A 22958-nucleotide genomic window follows, 5' to 3' on the forward strand; every position below is an offset into this window, starting at 1 on the left:
TTTCTAAGTCCAATTTTTTCTTAAACTCTACATTGTCATGCCTTTGTGTCTTTTGTGTGATTTTGTTTTTCTTCCTATTTTCATCACTTCAGTTCTTTCTCCCTCTTTCTTTCTCTCCCTACAAAAAGTAGTAGAAGTTAAAGAGGAGGTAAAAAGTGAGGAGCAAAGGAAGGAAGAAAGGAACAAAAAGATACTGAAAACAAAAAGACACTGAGGACTTGCAGCCTTTTCCCACATATTTCTCTCTTTTCCCCTCTAATTTTCACCTCCCAATTTCCTATTCCAGTCTTATTTTTTATCACCTACAGTAGCTTTTAGTTCTCAGTTTCCCACCCTCTCTGCATCTCTCTATGGTTTCCTCTCAGTAGCCTGTCTGCCTGCTTTCTCAGTTTTTTTTTTCATCTCAGTTCAAAGCCTCTGTAACCGCAGGAGCCAGCAGGAGATTTTCTTTTTGTGGGAAGAAGCGACAGGGAAGATCTCAGGAAACATTGCCTTTTACTGTTGTTGAGTATTACTGTTACTAAACTTTAAATCTGGTTTGTTGTAAAACGTTTGTTTCATTTTTATGCATTCTTTTTTATTTTCTCCTTTGCGTTTATGAAAAACAAGCATTACATGAAATAAACCCTAATTTAACACTCCATTATTGCAAGGAAGAATATAATGTTAATCTTCCCTTGGCCTCTTTCTAATGCACTGTTGAAGTAATAATCTGTTACCTTAGTATGCCATTTTTCATGGAAACACTATTGCTCTTATTTAAATCGCCACTTGTTTTTGTTGGACTTTTTTGCTGCAATTGCATAGCTCTATAAAACAAATCTTTTCATTATATTTAAGATTTCTGCTATATTTAGAATTGACAAATACTGCACTTCTACTCTAAGTTCTTTATGGTGTTTAATTATTAAATCTTGGTAGATACATGTGAAATCAGTCTCTTGAAATCAATGCTTTGCTTAGACAAACACAAAAAGGATCAACATTAAAGATACATTTATATATGAAGATGAAATATTGATTAGCAATGGTGTGTTAACTCTCAAAATTTCATTTAATGGTTATAACACATGCTTCTATTGTCTGAATTTATTTTTATAGTACATACTTTACATACTTTCCATTTCGGAGTCCTGTTCTGTCAGTTTAGCCTAATTTGCTGTTGTTATTTATACTGATTTAATTTTTCATTGACTGTTACTGTTAATGTACAACAATATTTGCTGTTAGTTTATATTTTTTATGAGTTTTTAAAAAAATTCTCGCTCATTACGCAATTTATATATCTATATTATTTTTAAAATTACCTTTAAATATGAACTTTAAAAATTTGAAGGTATTCAGTTCGTCTTTTGCAAGCAGTTATTGAAGTGTTTCTTACCTTTACAGCCGGGTTTGGTTTGGTTCCAGGTTCCATCTTTAGTGCAGCGCAGAATGCTATTCCCAGGTGGTTCCATCAGGTGACCAGGGTTACAGCGGTAGGTCACTGTGTGGTTGAAGGTGAACTCACTTCCTAAGTAGATCCCATTGGCTACTGGTCCAGGATCACCACAACTGACCACTAAAGGAAGTGAAGGAAAGTTTATTGGGCAATTTATGAATACTGTATGCACAGTGTACATCTGTCAGATCATGTTGTCCTTGCAAGTCTGCAGTAGTATAGTAGTGCACCAGGCAGGAAAATTTTTATCTTTTAATAATATAATCTGTTACTTCACCCTACATTTTCCACACACTGCCTTCCATTAACATCCATTAAGCATACCTCAGCTTCATTTCATTTACTTCCCACGTTCTCATTTTCCTCATTTTTTTCTGGCTCTGCTAAACTATACTGTACAAGCCAAAATCTCAGACAAAACATTATCTGTATCTGCTCAGCAGCAGCTTCTCAGTTCAGGCACAATTTCTGTTTCTCTTGAATCCTTTACCAAAAATAATATCGCATAAACCAACATTGACATTGTTTGCAGTAGTACTTTATTGCTACTGCACATACAGCTAATTTAACTATTGCAGATTTTCATGATAATGACCCATGCTGTTATTACTAATAATGACATTCATTACACAATAAATCATACCAGTGCAATCAGGGGGCTGTCCTGTCCATGTACCATTTGTTGTGCAGTGTCTGGTGGTCAGCCCTGATGTTTTGAAGCCTTCCCAGCATGCATAAGCCACCGAGCTGCCAAAGGTGATGCCATCACTGAAGACAATTCTGCCGTGTGCTGGAGTGCCAGGGTTACCACAAGATACAGCTGAAAAATTAGGAAATATTAAACAGTGGTGATTAATCATAGTGATAATATCAGTGTGAATACAACTGTCTTATTATCACACAGAGTTGATTAGGTCAATGCTGTAATAATGAGATTATCACAGGAGTCAGCTGGAAAAAAACATAAAATATGTCCTTGAGGCAGCGATGCTGAACTGTTGAGTAACTAAAGGTTGTTGTATTCAGTCCCAGCAATAAATGGCAGATATACAGTCCACTTGTGTCCTAGACGCTGGCAGGAGGCTGGTAGTACAGCTACAGTGCTCTTTTTCAAAGTGCCACTAAGCAAAACACAGAGCCTTAACATGCTCCAGAACAGGTGTTGCTTGGTTCTGCCTCTTGTTTAAAAAACAAAATACGATGTCTGCAAATACTTCTATGACAGTGTTTTGCATAAGATTATAATGGTAAGCCATCAAACAACAAATAACAGTAAGAACGTATTGGACATGCAGCAAGGTTGCAAAGCTAATTATCAGTCAGTACTTGTTAACAATATTTTCCCTGAGTTATCTTGGAGAGAACAAAGTTTCGGTGATGAGAGCACAGACAATACATATTCATAATTTAAGAATAATGAATGCAGATGTAGAAGGACTCCGGCCCACGTCTAAACTTGTAAAGTAATTCACAGATCTTAGGTTTGCTTAGCAACTAACCAAAGCACATTTCACTAATAAGATCATGACAGCTGATGGCCTTAACAATTAAACACCTAATGATGGGATTCAATAAAAGCTCTGTCCAAGAGTGCGTGTGTCACAGAGCGTGCATATGGAGCAGATCATGCAAAGTGTGTTTTTTCAGTATACTGTACACTTACACATTCCGTGACACTTACACGGATCGGCCAGGCTCCCTCCTCAGACAATAACTACAATCCGCTTCACCTGTGTTCTAACCACGATCACATGCACCTCATCACCACAGCCACATATAAAAGCACACTCCACACTTCCCTCCTTGTCCGATCACGTATACACGACGTGGACCCTACTCCCGTGAGCTAAAAGCTAAGTTCTTCTGTTACAACCTTAAGTTACGATTCTCACTTTCCTGTTTCCTATGTTTTCAGACAGTCTAAACCACACACTTTCCACAACGTTGGACAACTGCTTGACATTATTTAACTTTAGAGTCCTGTGCCTTGTAGTGCAAGAAAAAGGCTGCTTCTAGTAAGGAATTTTATTCCAAAATGAGATACATTCTGAAAATACTGATTGCTTGCATAAAAGAAAATCACATTATGGATTTTCATTAACACTGAGTGATCTTAAAAAACATTATGTAAGTAGTAATGTTCTGAAGATTAGCTTTTACTGTTTTATAAAAAATCAGCAGGTGAAAATTACTTAACAGAACATGTACCTGTTATCTGTTATAAATAATTTCACACAAAAGTGGATTTGTGACTACTGTTTTATTTTTCTCATTTAAGTCTGTGCGGTTTATGCTTGTTAGTGTTCTATATTTAATATCTAGTATCAAGATGGCGCCGCGGACGGCTGCCTCGGTCTGGAGCTCTCCAGTTGTTTTGTTATTTTTGTTAGTTTGTCCTGCACTTTGTTTCTGTAACTTATTAAGTTTCACTCGGGCTGAACTGCTAAGCATTCGGCAGCACTCCCAGGATATTTTTCCTCCAATTTTTGCACACTCGGATGTTTTGTTGAGCGTTTTTGTTGGCAGAGCAGCTGCGCTTCTCAGGAAGTGCAAACGGGGGAAGCGCGCTGGTGCGCTGGTGAAACTTCGTCAGTGCGGCCCCAGAAACAGCGCTGCCCAGCATACACCTGGCGAACCTCCGCTCTCTACCCAACAAGATGGACAAAATACACCTGCTTACCCGGATAAACAAGGACTTTTCGAACTCTGCTGCTCTGTGTTTCACGGAGACCTGGCTTAATGGAGCCATACCAGACAGCGCGCTCCATCTACCCGGATTCCAGCTGATCAGAGCGGACCGCAACTCAGACGCAACGGGGAAATCGCGCGGTGGTGGGACATGCTTTTACATCAGTGAGAGGTGGTGTACAGATGTAACAGTGTTGAGGAAGATCTGCTGTCCTGACCTGGAAGCGCTTTTCATTAACTGTAAACCCTTCTACTCGCCGCGGGAGTTTTCCTCGTGCGTTCTGGTCAGTGTTTACATTCCCCCGCAAGTGCGCCTGTGCGACGCGCTGCATCAGCTGGCTGAGGAGATCGCAAACACGGAGCAGCAACACCCGGACTCTGTTTTAATCATCCTCAGAGACTTTAATAAAGCACACTTGAGCCACGAACAGCCCAAATTCAAGCAGCACATCAAGTGCCCCACCAGGGAGGGCAATATTCTGAACCACTGCTACACCACAATAAAGGATGCATATCACGCCGTCCCCAGAGCAGCTTTAGGACTCTCTGACCACTGTCTGGTCCACCTCATACCAACATACAGGCAAAAGCTCAAATCTGCTAAGCCTGTAGTGAGAACTGTCAAGAGATGGACCAGGGAAACAGAGCAGGAGCTACAAGCCTGCTTTGAATGCACTGACTGGAGTGTTTTTGAAGCTGCTGCCACAAACCTGGACGAACTCGCGGACTCTGTTACATCTTATATCAGTTTCTGTGAGGACATGTGCGTTCCTACCCGGACCTTCTTAACATACAACAACGACAAACCGTGGTTCTCTGGAAAACTCAGACAGCTTCGTAAAGCCAAAGGAGATGCCTACAGAAGTGGTGATCGGGTCTTGTATAATCAGGCCAGGAACACACTGAATAAGGAGATCAGAGCAGCTAAGAGGAGCTACTCCAAAAAGCTGGAAAACCAGTTTACAGCTAACGACTCTGCTTCAGTGTGGAGAGGCCTGAGGACAATAACCAACTATAGGACTCCATCCCCCTCCTCAATAGGCAATCAAACCCTGGTGAACGATCTGAACGAGTTCTATTGCAGATTTGAATCACCCCCCACCCGCTCTGATTGCCCTCCAGAGCAACCATTAACACCTCCAACCATCAACCCCCCTCCGACACTTCAGACCAGTGTGGACGATGTGTGTCGGCTCTTCAGGAAGCAGAAGAGAAGGAAAGCACCAGGACCAGATGGGGTTTCACCATCATGCCTCAGAACCTGTGCTGACCAGCTGGCTCCCATCTTCTCTCTGATCTTCAACAGATCACTGGAGCTGTGTGAAGTCCCTGCATGCTTCAAACACTCCACCATCATTCCCATCCCCAAGAAGCCAAAAATCACAGGACTCAATGACTACAGACCGGTGGCTCTGACATCTGTGGTCATGAAGTCCTTTGAAAGACTGGTGTTGGCCCACCTGAAGAACGTCACTGGACCCTTCCTGGATCCCCTGCAGTTTGCCTACCGATCCAATCGGTCCGTGGATGATGCAGCCAATATGGGGCTGCACTACATCCTGCAACATCTGGACAAACCAGGGACTTATGTAAGGATTCTGTTTGTGGACTTCAGCTCGGCATTCAACACCATCATCCCATCACTCCTCCAGAATAAACTCTCCCAGCTCTCCGTTCCACGCTCAAAACAGTGGAGATTGCTGTGGACTTCAGGAGAAATGCCCCCACCCACCCCCCTCTCACCATTATGAACAGCACTGTGGCACTAGTGGAGTCATTCAGGTTCCTGGGCATCACCATCTCTCAGGACCTGAAGTGGAACTTCCACATAGACTCCATCATGAAGAAGGCCCAGCAGAGGTTGTACTTCCTGCGCCAGCTGAAGAAGTTCAACCTTCCACAGACGCTGCTGACCCAGTTCTACTCAGCGGTCATCGAGTCTGTCCTGTGCTCCTCCATCACTGTCTGGTTTAGCTCCGCCTCTAAATCAGATATCCTAAGACTTCAGAGGACAGTTCGGACCGCTGAGAAGGTCATCGGTGTTCCCCTACCCACCCTCCAAGACCTGTTCACCTCCAGAGTGAGAAAAAGAGCTCAGAAAATCACTCTGGATGCCACCCACCCGAGCCACCACCTCTTCCAGCTCTTACCCTCTGGACGGCGCTTCAGAGCTCCAAACATCAAGACAGCCCGGCACAACGGAAGCTTCTTCCCTCAGGCCATCCAACTCTTAAACTCATAGCTCTCCACCATTCCCTCCTACCACCTGCACTATGCACTATGTCACTGGCACCTTTTGCTCTTTGCACACCACCTAGTTCCCTTTACATTCTGCTTCAGGTTATCTGTGCATTTTTTTTTAGTTTTTTATAGCATTTGTTTCAGTAGCATTTATGTTTACTGTTTTTACCCCTTGTAGCATTTGTATCTATGTCTGTTTGCACTGGAGTACCCCCCCTGTACCTAAACAAATTCCTTGTGTGTGTGTGCTCACACACTTGGCAATAAAGCTCATTCTGATTCTGATTCTGATATACCAGTGGTGTTTTGGGTCACATCCCAACACAATAATATACAAAAATACACTGAAACTGTATGACTTACTCTTATGACCTCCCCTACCCATTAAAATTACTGCTAGAACAGCCCATCTGTATACCTTAATCTAAGATCTATGTCAGAGTACCATGGGGTTAATAGCTGCTATTTTATTTAGCCAAGCTAACATCACTGGTCATAGGAGACGTAACACAGGAAGCAGATTAGCATTCCAGTGTCTCTACAACATTTTGGGGACCCACTTTAATTTCCCCTAACCCCCAAAAGCTTTAAAGAGTGCCTTTGAAAACTGCTGTTGTATATGATGTACCAAAGTGAATTATTACCACTGTGCTGTGGAAGATTCAGCTCAGAGTGACACATTTCAATCCTTCACAACAATTCTGCATTTTGTCTTCATATTAGATCACCATTTAAGGCCAAAGGTACAATAAATTGTTTGTGTCATGTGACAGTGTCAGTTATAGACTATAAAGACTATAGACTATAGAACAGTGAAAAATCAGCCGAAGAATAACTGTTCTCAAATGCGTGTATATATTATCTTTATAAGTGTCTATAAAGTACTACATTAAGAATATGAATAGTCTGTAAATGAGACTTCTAAAAAATTAGCAAAAATCTTTTTAAACTTTTTCAGTCTGTCATAACATGTAATGTCAATGTACCAAAAACACAGAGTATACATGTAGATTCAAGGTCAAAAATGTAAGTTTATCCATTTAAAGTTAAATCTTCAACACAGAAAAAACAGCAAAATGAAGGGTTCTGAGTAGCCTACTTTCTGAAACCACTGTCATGTACAGTCCTGTACAGTGTAAAATCTATGTAATGTGAATTATATTATGTTTGGTAGTAGATTATTTGCTTACTGTCATTAGCATGCCATCTAGCCTGATGCTACTGTATTCTCCAAAGAGAATAAGCTGTTTAGAAGTTGGGCTGATTTATTTTCACATAAAATACTGAATAATTAAGTCCATATATTACAAATGTACTGTGGTTTTATACAAAAGTGATGTTTATTTTTACAGCAAGGGGCAATTCTAGGATTTTCATTTAAGGAGGGCTCAGCCCCCAATGAGACCCCATGACATTTTGTAAACTGTATTTATGACAAAGAACTGCACAGATGCAGATATTATAACAATTTATCGACAAACACACACCTTGTCTTGTCCTCTGATCCTTTTCATATTAAATATAAAGGGGACTGAAGCAATCACGAATTTGTGTACAGCAGAGATGCTGAGGTTAAATGTCAACCGCATCCGCAGCTTCAAATAAATTATCCACCTGCCTGGACCTATAATTTTCTCTGATATTGGTATCCGCACCCGATCGTCATTCGTGTTTTAGAGAAATGTAGTTAATATTTGCATCATTAATGACTGATCTCATCCACCCGCGACCCACCTGCAATTAATGTGAATGTATTTTTTTCTTACCCGACACACCCGACCCGTGGATTATCTGCAGCACCCGCGGATATAACTGCCATCCCCGCATCACTAGTGTACGATTTACGGAGAATCGCAAAATCTTTAGGGGGCCTGAGTAGAAATGCTAGCAGGACTAAAGCCCCCCTAAAAATGACCTAGTGATGCCCATGTTTATAGCAATATTTTATAGAATCTGGGTTGAGACCCAGAGGCAATACCAAATGAATCAAGGATAACTTGATTCTCAAATGAAGGGTGTTTCTGAAGCACAGGCATGCATATGTTGTTACATCCAAGTCCTTTGTATAAAACAAGTGGATGTCTTTTACCCATAAAACTGGGTCAGTATAGGGTGCTTTATAAGCAGACTGCAGTGCACAGCTCATGAATATCTCTTCTGACTCTAGGAGATAATTCACTGCTTTGATAGTCAATACTGAAGAACATAGTGGTGCTATGATGGATATAAAAATGTCAATAAAAATAAAGGTGATGTGTATTCTGTTTGAAGTGTAAGGTTTCTAATGACCTTTGTTACATTCTCAATAGTGTCAAATTTTCATGTACTGTAAACATGGGGCACAGAAATACTTGTTAAAATGCTTTCTCACCTTGACAGACAGGCTGTGTGCCACTCCAGGTTCCATTGTGAAGGCATGTCCTCTCAGCTGAGCCTATCAGACTATATCCTGCCTCACAGCTGAAACGCAGCAGGCTTTTAGTTTTAAATTCGTCACCTCCCAGACGGGCACCATGAGGAGGGATGCCTGGGTCTCCACAAATTCCTGAACTTGCACCTATAGGGAGAAAAGGGACATAAAGTTAATGTACCAAACACACAATTTGTATGTACAGCTGATGCACAGGCTTCCTTAGTTGCTATGGACATTAACTATGCCATTGACAATATACTATTACATATTTACATATTGTAAAATATAGATCATGGTATATTGTATCTATGAATAGCAATATATATGTAGGGAAACTGAACTTGTTTAACTTAAAATGACTTGCTGAGAAGTACTGAACTAGAGACGCACATTGTGAAGGTACAGAGAGAACAGAGAGAGAGGGAGAGAGCACAAACTAGGGGAGAGAGAGAGAGCACAAGGTGAGTGACATTCAATGGTGGAATACACATGAGGTGGGAGGAGAGGAAGAGAGGGGAGGGGAAGGGGGGGGGGGGTAGGGTAGGGGAGCTCAGTGCACCGATGGTCCTCGGGCAGTCTAGGCCTATAGCAGCGTAACTAAGGGATGGTTCAGGGTTGCCTGAGGCCAGCCCTAACTATATGCTTTGTCAAAGAGGAAGGTTTTAAGTCTAGCCTTAAAAGTACAGAGTGTCTGCCTCCTGAACCCAGGCTGGGAGCTTGTTCCACAGGAGAGGAGCTTGATAACTAAAGGCTCTGCCTCCCAGTCTGCTTTTGGAAACTCTGGGAACCACAAGTAGACCTGCACTCTGAGAGCGAAGTGCTCTATTGGGATAATATGGTAATATGAGGTCTTTAAGGTATGAAGGAGCTTGATTATGAAGGGATTTGTATGTGAGAAGGAGTTTAAATTCTATTCTATATTTTACAGGGAGCCAATGAAGAGAAGCCAATATAGGAGAAATATGATCTCTCTTGCTAGTTCCTGTCAGGACTGCCGTCAGGACTGGCTGCGGCATTCTGGATTAATTGGAGGCTTTTTATGGAGACATTGGGACATCCAGATAGTAATGAGTTACAGTAATCTAGCCTTGAGGTAACAAATGCATGGACTAGTTTTTCTGCATCATTTTGAGACAGGATGTTCCTAATTTTGGAAATGTTGCGCAGGTGAAAGAATGCAGTTCTAGAGATTTGTTTTATGTGTGAGTTAAAGGACATGTCCTGGTCAAAAATAACTCCAAGGTTTTTTACAGTAGTGCTGGAGGGCAGGGCTATGCCTTCTAGAGTACCTATAATTTTAGAAAAGTTATTTCTGAGATTTTTTGGCCCAAATATAATGACTTCTGTTTTCTCTGAGTTTAAAAGTAAAATGTTACTGGTCATCCAGGCCTTTATGTCAGTTAGACAGGCTTGAAGTCTGGTTAACTGGTTTGTGTTAACAGGTTTAATAGATAGATATAACTGAGTGTCATCTGCATAGCAGTGGTAATTAATAGAGTGCTTCCTAATGACATATCCTAAAGGAAGCATGTACAGGGTGAACAGAATCAGTCCTAGCACAGAGCCTTGTGGAACTCCATAACTAACTTTTGTTCGTGTGGAAGGTTCATCATGGACATGAACAAACTGGAATCTGTCCGATAAATAGGATTGGAACCACTTTAACGCTGTTCCTCTGATACCAGTCACATGCTCCAGTCTCTGTAATAAGATGTTGTGGTCAATGGTGTCGAATGCAGCACTAAGGTCTAGGAGGACAAGTATAGAAACAAGTCCATTATCTGAGGCTAAGAGAAGATCATTGGTAACTTTCAACAGTGCTGTTTCTGTACTATGATGTGCTCTAAATCCTGATTGAAAATCTTCAAATAGTTCATTCCTGTGTAAGTGGTCTGATAGCTGCTTAGCAACAGCTTTTTCTAGGATTCTAGATTCTTTGTACAACTCATAAATCGTTACATATTCCTGTACTAGTCAAGTACCGTTCTTTTTTTTGTCCGATACTTCTTGCTGTTTCCAGATTTAGCGTTGACTTTTTAGCTACTTCTGGCTCGTTAGCCTACCAGTTACCTACCTACCTGTCTGATGGCAGCCTGGAGAATTAGCCTGGTTGACGGTCTGACGGAAACATACTGCTAAGCAGAAGCACACAGCCATTGACGGTGTATAGGTGTTAACCCTAACCTTCTACAGTGCGCATGGCTCATCACCTGCCTGTTCACATTTCTAACTGGGGGGTATAGATAATGGATAGATGGATGGATGGATGTGTTGTCAGGCTGTTCTGTTCCTTTGTGCTGTCATTATACCCAAGTTTGGATACACCTATTAGTTATTAGAACCGTTATTTTGTGGGTTGTGGGCTGAAAAGTTTGGTAACCCCTGCTCTAGTTGGTGCCCAGCAAATGATGTAGACTTCATAAACAATTGGGCCACTTTCTAGGGAAAACCTGGTCTGATAGCGAGGGACGGCTTCCATTTCACTTTGGTTGGTGTGGCTCTCATCTCTAGAAATCTGGCCAGGTTTATTAGCCAACCTAAAGTTTGACAATCCAGAGTGGGGACCAGGACACAGAGAGTAAAACTCCTCTCTCCAATTTTCTTACAGCTGTCATTATCATTCATATAAACCTAAAAAAAATTAACCCTTAACTCCATAATTCCTTTTAATTGAACAAAATCACAAAAACTCAAATAAAATCCATAAAATACAATCCAAGGAGCATCAGATGGGTCAATAAGTGGCAGCAACATATGTTTTGATGCATCATTATTTTTTCTTCAGTGGCAGATTAATCTTGACCTATATTGATATATAATGATTTTCACTAGGTCTTGTCGTACTACAAGTAAAAGTTTTTTTCCCTACACTAAATGCTTATTACCATGTTGTGATCTAAAAAAAATACAAGATCAGTGTGAACCAGAAAAACACTTATGAACAATGAAAGATGAACACTGAATGAACACAGAAAGAGAGACGGAGAAAAAGAGGGCATATGTGTTTGGGTGTGAGTCTAACTTATGCCAGGCTGACACTACAGGATTTTTAGCTCGATTTAGCCTTGATTTCCCCCCTTTTGTATATACTACTGTATAGGGGAGATGTGTTCAGTTATGTGAAAAGTTTGTTACATTGTTACTTCACTAGAAATCCACAATGGAGTGATACTCTGATGATAAGATATGTGTGCTGAGCATTTACAGTTTGCCATGAAAAATCTATGTCCTTTGCTTGCTATTCCATATGCTTGCTTTTAATTTGAATAATGGGATTCAACAATGTAGGATGATATCTCCCTTTCTTTTTAACATTTACAGTGGGTATGGAAAGTATTCAGACCCCTTTAAATTTTGTGTCATTGCAGCCATTTGCCAAAATCAAAAAAGTTCATTTTATTTCTCATTAATATACACTCAGCACCCCATCTTGACAGAAAAAAACAGAAATGTAGAAATTTTTGCAAATTTATTAAAAAAGAAAAACTGAAATATCACATGGTCATAAGTATTCAGACCCTTTGTAGTGACACTCATATTTAACTCACATGCTGTCCATTTCTTCTGATCCTCCTTTTGATGGTTCTGCTCCTTCATTGGAGTCCAGCTGTGGTTAATTAAACTGATTGGACTTGATTAGGAAAGGCACACACCTGTCTATATAAGACCTTACAGCTCACAGTGCATGTCAGAGCAAATGAGAATCATGAGGTCGAAGGAACTGCCCAAGGAGCTCAGAGACAGAATTGTGGCAAGTCACAGATCTGGCCAAGGTTACAAAAGAATTTCTGCAGCACCTAAGAGCACAGTGGCCTCCATAATCCTCAAATGGAAAAAGTTTGGGACGACCAGAACTCTTCCTAGACCTGGCCGTCCAGCCAAACTGAGCAATCGTGGGAGAAGAGCCTTGGTGAGAGAGGTAAAGAAGAACCCAAAGATCACTGTGGCTGAGCTCCAGAGATGCAGTAGGGAGATGGGAGAAAGTTCCACAAAGTCAACTATCACTGCAGCCCTCCACCAGTCGGGGCTTTATGGCAGAGTGGCCCGACGGAAGCCTCTCCTCAGTGCAAGACACATGAAAGCCAAAAAACACATGAAGGACTCCCAGACTATGAGAAATAAGATTCTCTGGTCTGATGAGACCAAGATTGAACTTTTTGGTGTTAATTCTAAGCGGTATGTGTGGAGAAAACCAGGCACTGCTCATCACCTGCCCAATACAATCCCTACAGTGAAACATGGTGGTGGGAGCATCATGTTGTGGGGGTGTTTTTCAGCTGCAGGGACAGGACGACTGGTTGCAACTGAAGGAAAGATGAATGCGACCAAGTACAGAGATATCCTGGAAGAAAACCTCTTCCACAGTGCTCTGGACCTTAGACTGGGCCGAAGGTTCACCTTTCAACAGGACAATGACCCTAAGCGCACAGCTAAAATAACAAAGGAGTGGCTTCGGAACAACTCTGACCGTTCTTGACTGGCCCAGCCAGATCTCTGACCTAAACCCAATTGAGCATCTCTGGAGAGACCTGAAAATGGCTGTCCACCAACGTTCACCATCCAACCTGACAGAACTGGAGAGGATCTGCAATGAAGGATGGCAGAGGATCCCCAAATCCAGGTGTGAAAAACTTGTTGCATCATTCTCAAGAAGACTCATGGCTGTCCTAGCTCAAAAGGGTGCTTCTACTCAATACTGAGCACAGGGTCTGAATACTTATGACCATGTGATATTTCAGTTTTTCTTTTTTAATAAATTTGCAAAAAATTCTACATTTCTGGTTTTTTCTGTCAAGATGGGGTGCTGAGTGTACATTAATGAGAAATAAAATGAACTTTTTTGATTTTGACCAATGGCTGCAATGACACAAAGAGTGAAAAATTTAAAGGGCTCTGAATACTTTCCGTACCCACTGTATATTGATGACTAAGTGCAGTCAAATGGATGTGGAGCGGGTGCATGACTGACTGTTCTCTCATTAACCACCATGGGTATTCATATGATTTGGTGATTCTCCATTTGTATAGTGTTGGTCTTCAATAATATGGTGTAGATTTTGGCATCAAACACAATGCTAATAATAGCAACATTATGACTCTTACAAATAAGGCAGAAAGAAAAAGGGTCCTAATTTCTTCCTGTCTATCTTATCTCACTGCATTCCTTAAGGGCAAGGCTATTTAGGCCATTACTTAACCAATGGTCCATCAGATGATGAAGAATTTTTCCAGATAGTTTTTAAAGGGATGTCATTAGGATCATTAGGATGTGCCTAATGACTCTGAAGACCTGTCCTTTCAACACTTTTTGTACTCACCAGTGTACAGCCCAACAGCCCGCTTGTGGCACAGAAAAGGCAGCATACAGAGAATCACTGTGGCTGATAATTAAAATACAATGCTGTTGCTTCAAACTCCAGGAAGCTGCAGCACAAGCCAAATGTTTGTAAACCATCTGTTCTGGTGTAAAACTTCTTCTTTCTTCTTCTTCTTTTCCTTTCCCTTCAGGGGTCGCCACAGCGAATCATCTGCCTCCATTTAACTCTATAACTCTGTATGCTCCACACCAACACCAACTATCCTCACGTCCTCTTTCATTATATCCAAGAACCTCCTCTTTGGTCTTCCTCTAGGCCTCTTTCCTGGCAGTTCTAACCTCAGCATCCTTTTATCAATGTATTCACTGTGCCTCCTCAGAACATGTCCAAACCATTTCAATCTGGCTTCCCTTGCTTTTTCTCCAAAACATCTAACATGAGCTGTCCCTCTGATCTATTCATTCCTGATCCTATCCATCCTTATCACTCCGAGAGAGAACCTCAACATCTTCAGCTCTGCTACCTCCAGCTCTGCCTCCTGTCTTTTTCTCAGTCTCTAAACCATACAACATTGCTGGTCTCACCACTGTCTTGTACACCTTTCCTATCATTCTTGCTGACAATCTTTTGTCACACATCACACCTGACACTTTCCTCCACCCTTTCCAACCTGCTTGCACACGTCTCTTCACTTCTTTTCCATACTCTCCGTTGCTCTGTACCCTAGGTACTTAAAATTCTCCACCTTCTTCACCTCTACTCCCTGTAACCTCACCGTTATACTTGAGTCCCTCTCATCTACACACATGTACTCTGTTTTACTGACGCTAACCTTCATTCCTCTTCTTTCCAGAGCAAACCTCCACGTCTCTAGATTTTCCTCCACCTGCTCTCTGCTCTCACTACAGATACCAATGTCATCTGCAAACATCATGGTCCATGGAGATTCCTGTCTAACCTCATCTCTCAGCCTATCCATCACCACAGCAAACAAGAAGGGGCTCAAAGCCAATCCTTTGTGCAGTCCCACCTCCAACTTGAAATCCTCTGTCACACCTACAGCACACCTCACCACTGTCTCACAGCTCTCATACATGTCCTGCACCACTCGAACATACTTCTCTTACTTCCTCACTACATCCTTACTGACCTTTGCTACTTCCTGCTCCACAACAGTCACCTCTTCTACTCTGTGCTCTCTGACATTTTCCTCATTCATCAACTCCTCAAAGTATTCCTTCCATCTTTCCATCACATTTGTGGCACCTGTCAACACATTTCCATCCTTGTGCTTAATCATCCTAACCTGCTGCACATCCTTCCCATCTCTGCCTCTCTGCCTCACCAACTGTACAAATCCACCTCTCCCTCCTTAGTGTCCAACCTATCATACAAATCCTCATATGCCCTTTGTTTGGCTTTTGCCAATTCTACTTGAAACACCAAGTACCCTCCCACCTGTCCAGTTAACTGGAAGAACCTCCTGACCTCCCAGAGCCTGTTTCAGCTCCTCCATGAAAACCACACGACACTTCCACCACTTGGTCCTCTGCTTTGCCCTTGTTCTCTTCATCTTCCTCACCATCAGAGTCATCCTACACACCACCATCCTATGCTGTCTGGCTACCGATCCAGTATGGAAGTCATATTTGTGATTTGTATGTTTGATTTGGCTTAAAATTTACATTGCCTGCCCTTTCTGACACAACCCTCTGCATTTAGCCGGTCTTGGGACCGGCACACGAAGACACTGGATTGTGCCCCCCGTGGTTGCATTCTGTTCTGGTGTAAAGCAAAATCTTATATATTAGATTAGACTAGATTAGATAGATACTTTATTCATCCATTTATTTATTCATATATATATATATATATATATATATATATATACACATAATATATAACTAATATTATAATATATATATATTTATGTGAGACAGGGCAGTACAATGACTGAGTGGTTAGCAAGAAGGTTCCTGGTTCAAAACCAGGCAGGGGCCTGTCTGTGTGGAGTATGCATGTTCTCCTTCTGCTTGTATAAGTGTACTCCGGATACTCTGTTTCCTCCCACAGTCCAAAAACTTGTACATTAGGTTGATTGGTATGATTCTAAATTGCCCACAGGAGTGAGTGTGAGTGTATGTGGTTGTCTGGGACCTGTCCAGGGTACACTCCTACCTTTCACCCAAAGAGAGCTGGGATAGGCTCCAGCAGATCCCTGTAACCTTGAATAGGAATAAGTGGGTATAAGTAATGAATGAATGAATGCATGTATGTCAGGGGTATCTGAACTTGCTAACAGTTTTGTCTTCACTATATTTAACTCTGAACAGAGCTCCATCTGGTTGTCATCTAGAATGAGGAACCATTAGCCTCTACACAAATGTTTGATTAGTGTGAGTTCATTTATTATTTATTGTATTTTGTTATTCTTAGGACTACCCAATCCGCTATGTCTGTAATAAAGTTTAAAGCGAGTAAAGTATAACAGTAAGTCTCATGTGCAACACTGAAGCAACCAAGGACCCCCACGAGGACCAACCTGTTTAGATACAAACATGTAAACAATATAATCTATAATATATACAATATAATCCAGTACACCCAGAAAATCCACATATAGCTGATGTAAAACAACTGCATTCAACTGATGACCCTTAAACTAGGTTTAAGGGATTTTATGTAATTAAATGTTAAAAACACAGAGTCAGAGGTTTTTCTCATTGTTACCTGCATGCTAAAATATCTATATGTCTTCATGCTACAGGTCAAAAAGGTCCATTTAGGAATTTGAGAGTTTAACAGGGTACATCTCTAAATACAGTTTATTGGATCTCAATGAGGTCTTCAACAGCAGGATGGATTCTGTCCTGCTGAGTGCTCTGTTTTGAGGACAGTGGAGTAAGCTTATTGTATTTGAGCTGTAGAGACAGTTGAAGCTGAGTTTGGATATGATCAGCTGTAGTACTGTGGGATCTGCTTAAGCCTGTTATAGAGCAGCACATACAATCTGAGTAGTAAACCAGGACTTCCACCCTTCTTCTCCTGCCTGTTTCTTGACAATTCAGTACAATGCATCAGTACAGGAGGCATTTGGTTTAGATTAGTAATACATAATCATGTTCTCTGTACTTGAAAATTCATTCATTACTTTGAAAAAAAATTGCACATAGTAGTTGCTCAAGATAACATGTACAAACATAGTCATCAAATTATCACTTACTGTATTTTATGCAATGCACCAGCCAGTAGCAAGTAGTTATTGGGTTTGTGTATAATGCTCACTCTAATGAGAGTGAAAAAACTTGCTACAGCAAATGGGATGATACTTTTTTTTTTTTTTTGAACCAGATTTATCTTCTATTCACTGATTGAACAGGCTTCATTGCCTGCTTCAGTTTATTTGAATCACAGGATTTTATTTATTTGTCCTAGGTGACATGGCAAAGCAGTGGTTAGCGCTGTTGTTTCATCACAAGAAGATTCTGGATTTAAATCCTGTTCCACCTTTGAACAGCATGCCTTCCATTTTGAACAACCTCAATAAAAATGAAAGACTGTGACTGAATAAATATCCAAATTGCTGATTTTTTTGAATGATCTGCAATTACCAGTGCAGTATGGTGGCGCTCCACTCCACGTCCCATCTTCCTGACAGTGGCGAGTAGCGTTGCCCACCAGCACACCTCCAGGCAGACAGGAGTACTGTAACACTGAACCATACGTCCAGCTGTGGGGTCCAGATAGTACTGCATTAGGGGGTACACCAGGGTCACCACAGGACATAGCTAGAGACAGACAGTAAGACATTGAAGAGAGAGGAAAAGTTAGTGTTGTGTGTGTCAGTCAAAACACCCTGTTGTGGCGTATGACACCCTGACTGTAGAGACAGACATCAAGAGCGGGATTTGGAATTTGAGTGAAGGTGTAGTGGTTAATGTCTTTTGCAATTTGACAATATAACTTGCATATACACAGATAATTACACAAAACCCATACTATTTTGCTTACACTATGTGGCAGTATGTAACCCTTCCAGTAAAATTTATTTTGATTATGTTTAATAAGTACCTGAGTGAGATAGAAACCATGTGTGAAATTAAATTCACTTCAGCTAGAAAACACAGAAAGGGACTTTCAACTGCTCCTCTGTGCTGTAAACCAGTAGAAATCATTCTAGTGTTAAAGCAACAGGCATTAATGAAAAATCTTCTATTTTTTACTTAAATTTTGGAAAAATTGACATTTTACAGAGGACAGTTTGCTGGAGGACAGAGATATGAAACCGTTCTCTATTTTCTATTTCTACCAGATGTCTGGTCCTCCAATATCTCCCTTTATCCCCAAATTGTATTACTTCATCTTCTCCTGCTTCTCACCTTGTCTTTTGGCCCTCTCTGTCTCATTCTTCATCTTTACCTTTCTGTTGCCGTTTCATTTTTGCAGTCCTGTTCACCTCTGTGTTTCTTTCTCCATCCTCCATCCCTGAATCAGCCTCACCCTCTGTTTAAGTTGTGTTTCTACCAGCCATGGTAGTTCTTTTACAAGAACAACTATTGCCCTAAAAGATACATGCTCACTTTTTTGCACACACACACACACAAATACTAATCCCATCCTCCTTTTATGATTACTTCCTCCCATTCTGTACTTGGAACCCTGTCTTATTCTCTCATTTTCTCATTTGCTTCTGACATTCTTCAAGCAAATGTACTTCTCAAATGGCATTCTCTAAAAAATATGACAGGAATACAAATCAACCTGTATGTAACTACTTGTGTTTATCATGACAAATGTTTGTTTTTTACAGAATTGCACAAAGTTGTAACCTAGGAAATATTATATATATATATTACAAATATTTCAGTTATATTTCCATAGATTGCTCTTTCTGCACCTGCTTATATCTTATATCTTTTTTCTCTAAAACTGTATTATCACTGTTTCTCTCAATTTAAATAATTTGCAGACTACCCATATTTGTCTACACAAACCTAGATTTTATATTTTCTTTATATATTCCATGTAAAGTAATTAATGGTGGTGTTGGTGATGGTTTGGGGCTGTGTATTTGTGTGGCTGTCTACAATTACTCTTTTCAATTGATAAGAGCTCTTTGGCTCTTTTCTTGTTTCTCTTTTTTGATAAATTTTGGTAAAGGAGGTGACAATTGTTTGGAGGTGATCTAGATAAGGGGCTGCATTTTGTTTGATACATTGATAAAGGTATAATATCAAAACACCTGTGCTCTTGAATCTTTTAAGTTTGCATAATGTTTTACAAGATATTTATTCCTTTGGTGATTGTTTTGAATCTCTTTTGTTTCAAGAGTGTTGCTAATTTGTGAAGTAGGACTTAAAGTGCTGCAGTATACTGTAGTTAGTTTTGTCCCATATGGTACATACCCAGGCAGCATGGGATTGGACGGTTCCACTGTCCATCATGCTGACATGTGAGGACTGCAGAGCCCAGCAGGTAGAATCCTCTTTTACAGTGGAGTGCCACAGTTACACCATAGCTGAAGACTTCTGGATAACGTAGGCCAGACTGACGCACACCGTTCTCCACATGGCCAGGGTCTGTGCAGTTCACTACTGCAAAAGAGAGGAAAACACTGCTTGAACCTTGAATTGTTATTATTAACAGTAATATTTTTCCATAGAGTGTACTAAAACAAGTATTATACTTTTAATATATAGTATTTAGGAAAAAGAGACACTTGTGAAGAACCATAACAGGTTAAATAACATTAGATATGTCCATATTCATTCCTATACTCACTGCAATCACTACCATTTGAGATTACTTTGCAGTGAGCAGTAAAGTGAAATTTCACACATTTATTAATAATTTTATTATTAACAGGTATAAACTGTCATGGCTGTAATTCTTGCAGCCATAAGCTGGTAAATTACATTGTGAGGTTGCTAGTATTCCACAGACACTCGCTTTTTGGACAAATCTTTTGGGAAATATATAGTGCATGAATCTCAAATCAGGGAACAAAAGATCTGGGTAACAAAATGGCAGATAGTAAACAAAGAATTACAAGCCAGCATTATTCTTGAAGTGATTAAATCGGTTTGAATGTGATTTTTTTTAGTATAATTTTACCTCAAAGTCATTTCTAAAGACAACTCCAAAGAGCCTTTAGTGTTACTTTGTTCAGCGCATACAAAAAAAAAGGAAATCTGAAGCTTGTTCATGTAATGTCACAAAATAAAGCACATCATAGTGGTGAATGAATCCAAATTAATCAACACAAACCAAGTGATTTATTCTATAATTGAAGAATTGAGTTCACTAAACACAGAGTTCTAGTAAATAGTGTACTGTAAAATAATATAGTGTAGTTCCCAAAGAAGCTGATACTAGACAAAAATGGTGTCATGTCTTAGGCTTTAAATGGGTCAGTTTAACAGGGAAGTTATCTGTGTTATCTGTGTACAGTTATCTTAGGTCTCTCATAAAACTGCATGTTGAACAAGTGGCACATTCAGGCTTTGGGGTTCTGTGGTAATATGACATTGTAAATATTTTGTCATGTTCATGTCTTTTGTCATGTTCTGCTCTGTTTTCGGGACTTCTTTATTCTCTGTTCTCTCTCATTCTTTGTATTCTGCTCTGCTGTCTGGGTGGATGCCAGTCCTCCAAGAGTGGAGTTTGATTCTCCACGTCACGGGGCGAGATTGACATTCAGTCAAATTCAAGTCCAAGATGTGTGTGTCTAGTACCCTAGACACTATAAGGAAACACTCTAAGGAAACAGAGAAAGTTTCACTCTCATAATTGACAGCGGATGCTGGAAAGGAGAGAGGGGGAGAGGGATAAGACAGAAAAAGTGAAGGAGACAGGCAAACCAGACAAGTGAGAATGAATCCCTTCAATGGAAAACGCATGTGAACAACTATGCCATATTGATCTGCTCTCATGACTGCAGAATGTTTGTGTATTTGTGTTTTAGCGCATCATAACTGTTATACTACTGGAAATATGACGAGACTTATAGTGCAATGATAAGGCATCGTTAGCAGAGGAAAAGAATGTGTCTCTGGACATGTACCCAGCTGTACATGCATCTGTTTAGGGACACACACATGCCACCATGATGCACCTGAATATAGCTCAATATGAAATGTCTGTGTATGCTTTAATTATTCAGTTATCAGTTTTTTATTCTGCTGGCAATAGATTCATATAGAAATTTTCCAGTTGACACAATGTAGCTAGAAGTAAATAAGGCCAACAAATAATGAATGCATGTTGACCAAAGCCCTTTTTTGAACAACTTGAATCTTTTGGATCATGGCCATCCATTTGGATAAGGTAACATTTTAATTGCAAACACATTACCACATGATCTGAGCAGGTGGCAAATCAAACTTTGCTGTCTCTATTAAATTATTTGAAAATAAGAACAAAGATGAAGGTACCCAAAACATTTAATATAGAAATTTATCAACTATCCATCCTTTCATCCATCCAACATCTGCTGCTTATCCTGGCCCATCCGAGGTTAATTCATCAACTAGTTCTTCATTTTCTTAACATATTCGACATGGAATAAAAACCCAAACTATCATATCATTTACTTTAGTGGCACTTCAAAGTGTCACACTGCCACAGCAAGTTGCCACTTTTAACATGACTATTCGTCATTCCTGTTGAACTAAACTCCAAATGTAGATACGTCTTGTACGTATTTGATTATATTCCGATATAACATTCTTCTTGAATGAATTATGTTCTACCTTTTCCTAGTTACACCCAGGCTGCCAGCTAAACAGCGCTGTGTTATGCAGGAGACAGGACTTCAAAATTTCATCAGAACAAGCTATCCTTCATGCTGGAGATGGTCCCTGTGAACTTGTCTCACAGCGGCTGCACGGAGACCAGTTTTGTCTAGTTTGTCTAGGCTCCGCTGGAGGTTTTTTCTTCCGTTAAAGGGAGTTTTTCCTCTCCACTGTCACCAAGTGCTTGCTCATAAGGTATTTGTTGGGTTTTTAGTTTTAGTTTTTGTAAAGTGCCTTGAGATGATTTGTATTGTGATTTGGCACTATACAAATAAAACTGAATTGAATTGAATTGAAACCTGACATAAGATTAAAAGCAGCCTGAAACAGTATAACTAAGAGTTATATAATGTAATGAGGTCCTTAAACTTGACTCTGGTTTTAAAATGAAGGGAGCAAGAGAAAAGGGATTTCTGTGATTGACTGTTAATAGAAATCTATAACTCAGACCAGATGGGCAGACGCAGGTCAGGCGGTGATCACTGAACACTGCAGTTAACAGTGTAAATTTATAGAGCTAAATAGGTAGTGGTGCCCACAACCTTAATCCTGTAGGCACCTTGTGCACATTTTCAAATGATCTTTTAAGGCATTGCCTCTTGTGGTCATTGCACGATCAATATGTAGTACTGTATGTACTGTAGTTTCAAATATATGGCATTGTATGTATCTAAAATGATATCACACACCCTCAGTGGATCATATCCTCTCTGCTCCCTAATGTGAGCCCTGCTCAGGTTGGTCTGAGCAGCCACACTGACTACCTATTGTTAGTAATGACTGAAACATCATTAGGACATGTGCAAGGTATGAAATAATCCCACTCCTACTAGTTAGTTATCAGAGTGTTAGGACCTGAGGCTGCTGGTTTCCGGCGCAGCCCATACCCTGAAGGGTCACACAGGAATGTGTTTTCTTACGTCAGTTGTTTTGACCTTGTTGTCATTGATTGGGTTCACCTGTTGTTCATTTGCTCCTAGATAAATAGAGCAGGCCAGCCTCTAGAGGGCTGCCAGATTGTCTGTTTTCCATCAGCGACTTCAGTGGAGATTATTGGGTTCCTG

At 40.4% G+C, this 22958-nt stretch overlaps 1 protein-coding gene across 1 annotated transcript in view; it reads right to left on the bottom strand.

Annotated features, from left to right (window-relative positions):
* The window catches only part of LOC113138270 (CUB and sushi domain-containing protein 1), a 950854-nt gene that overhangs the window by 37328 nt on the left and 890568 nt on the right, over window positions 1-22958 (bottom strand). Inside the window, exons 58-62 of the mRNA XM_033325108.1 lie at window positions 19507-19695; window positions 17713-17889; window positions 8742-8927; window positions 2085-2261; window positions 1382-1561 (exon numbers count right to left, since the gene is read on the bottom strand). Of these exons, the coding sequence (XP_033180999.1) occupies window positions 1382-1561; window positions 2085-2261; window positions 8742-8927; window positions 17713-17889; window positions 19507-19695 (909 nt within the window). The remainder of the gene's footprint in view (window positions 1-1381; window positions 1562-2084; window positions 2262-8741; window positions 8928-17712; window positions 17890-19506; window positions 19696-22958) is intronic.

This window comes from Mastacembelus armatus, chromosome 3 (assembly GCF_900324485.2).
Source record: "Mastacembelus armatus chromosome 3, fMasArm1.2, whole genome shotgun sequence".
Taxonomy (NCBI): domain Eukaryota; kingdom Metazoa; phylum Chordata; class Actinopteri; order Synbranchiformes; family Mastacembelidae; genus Mastacembelus; species Mastacembelus armatus.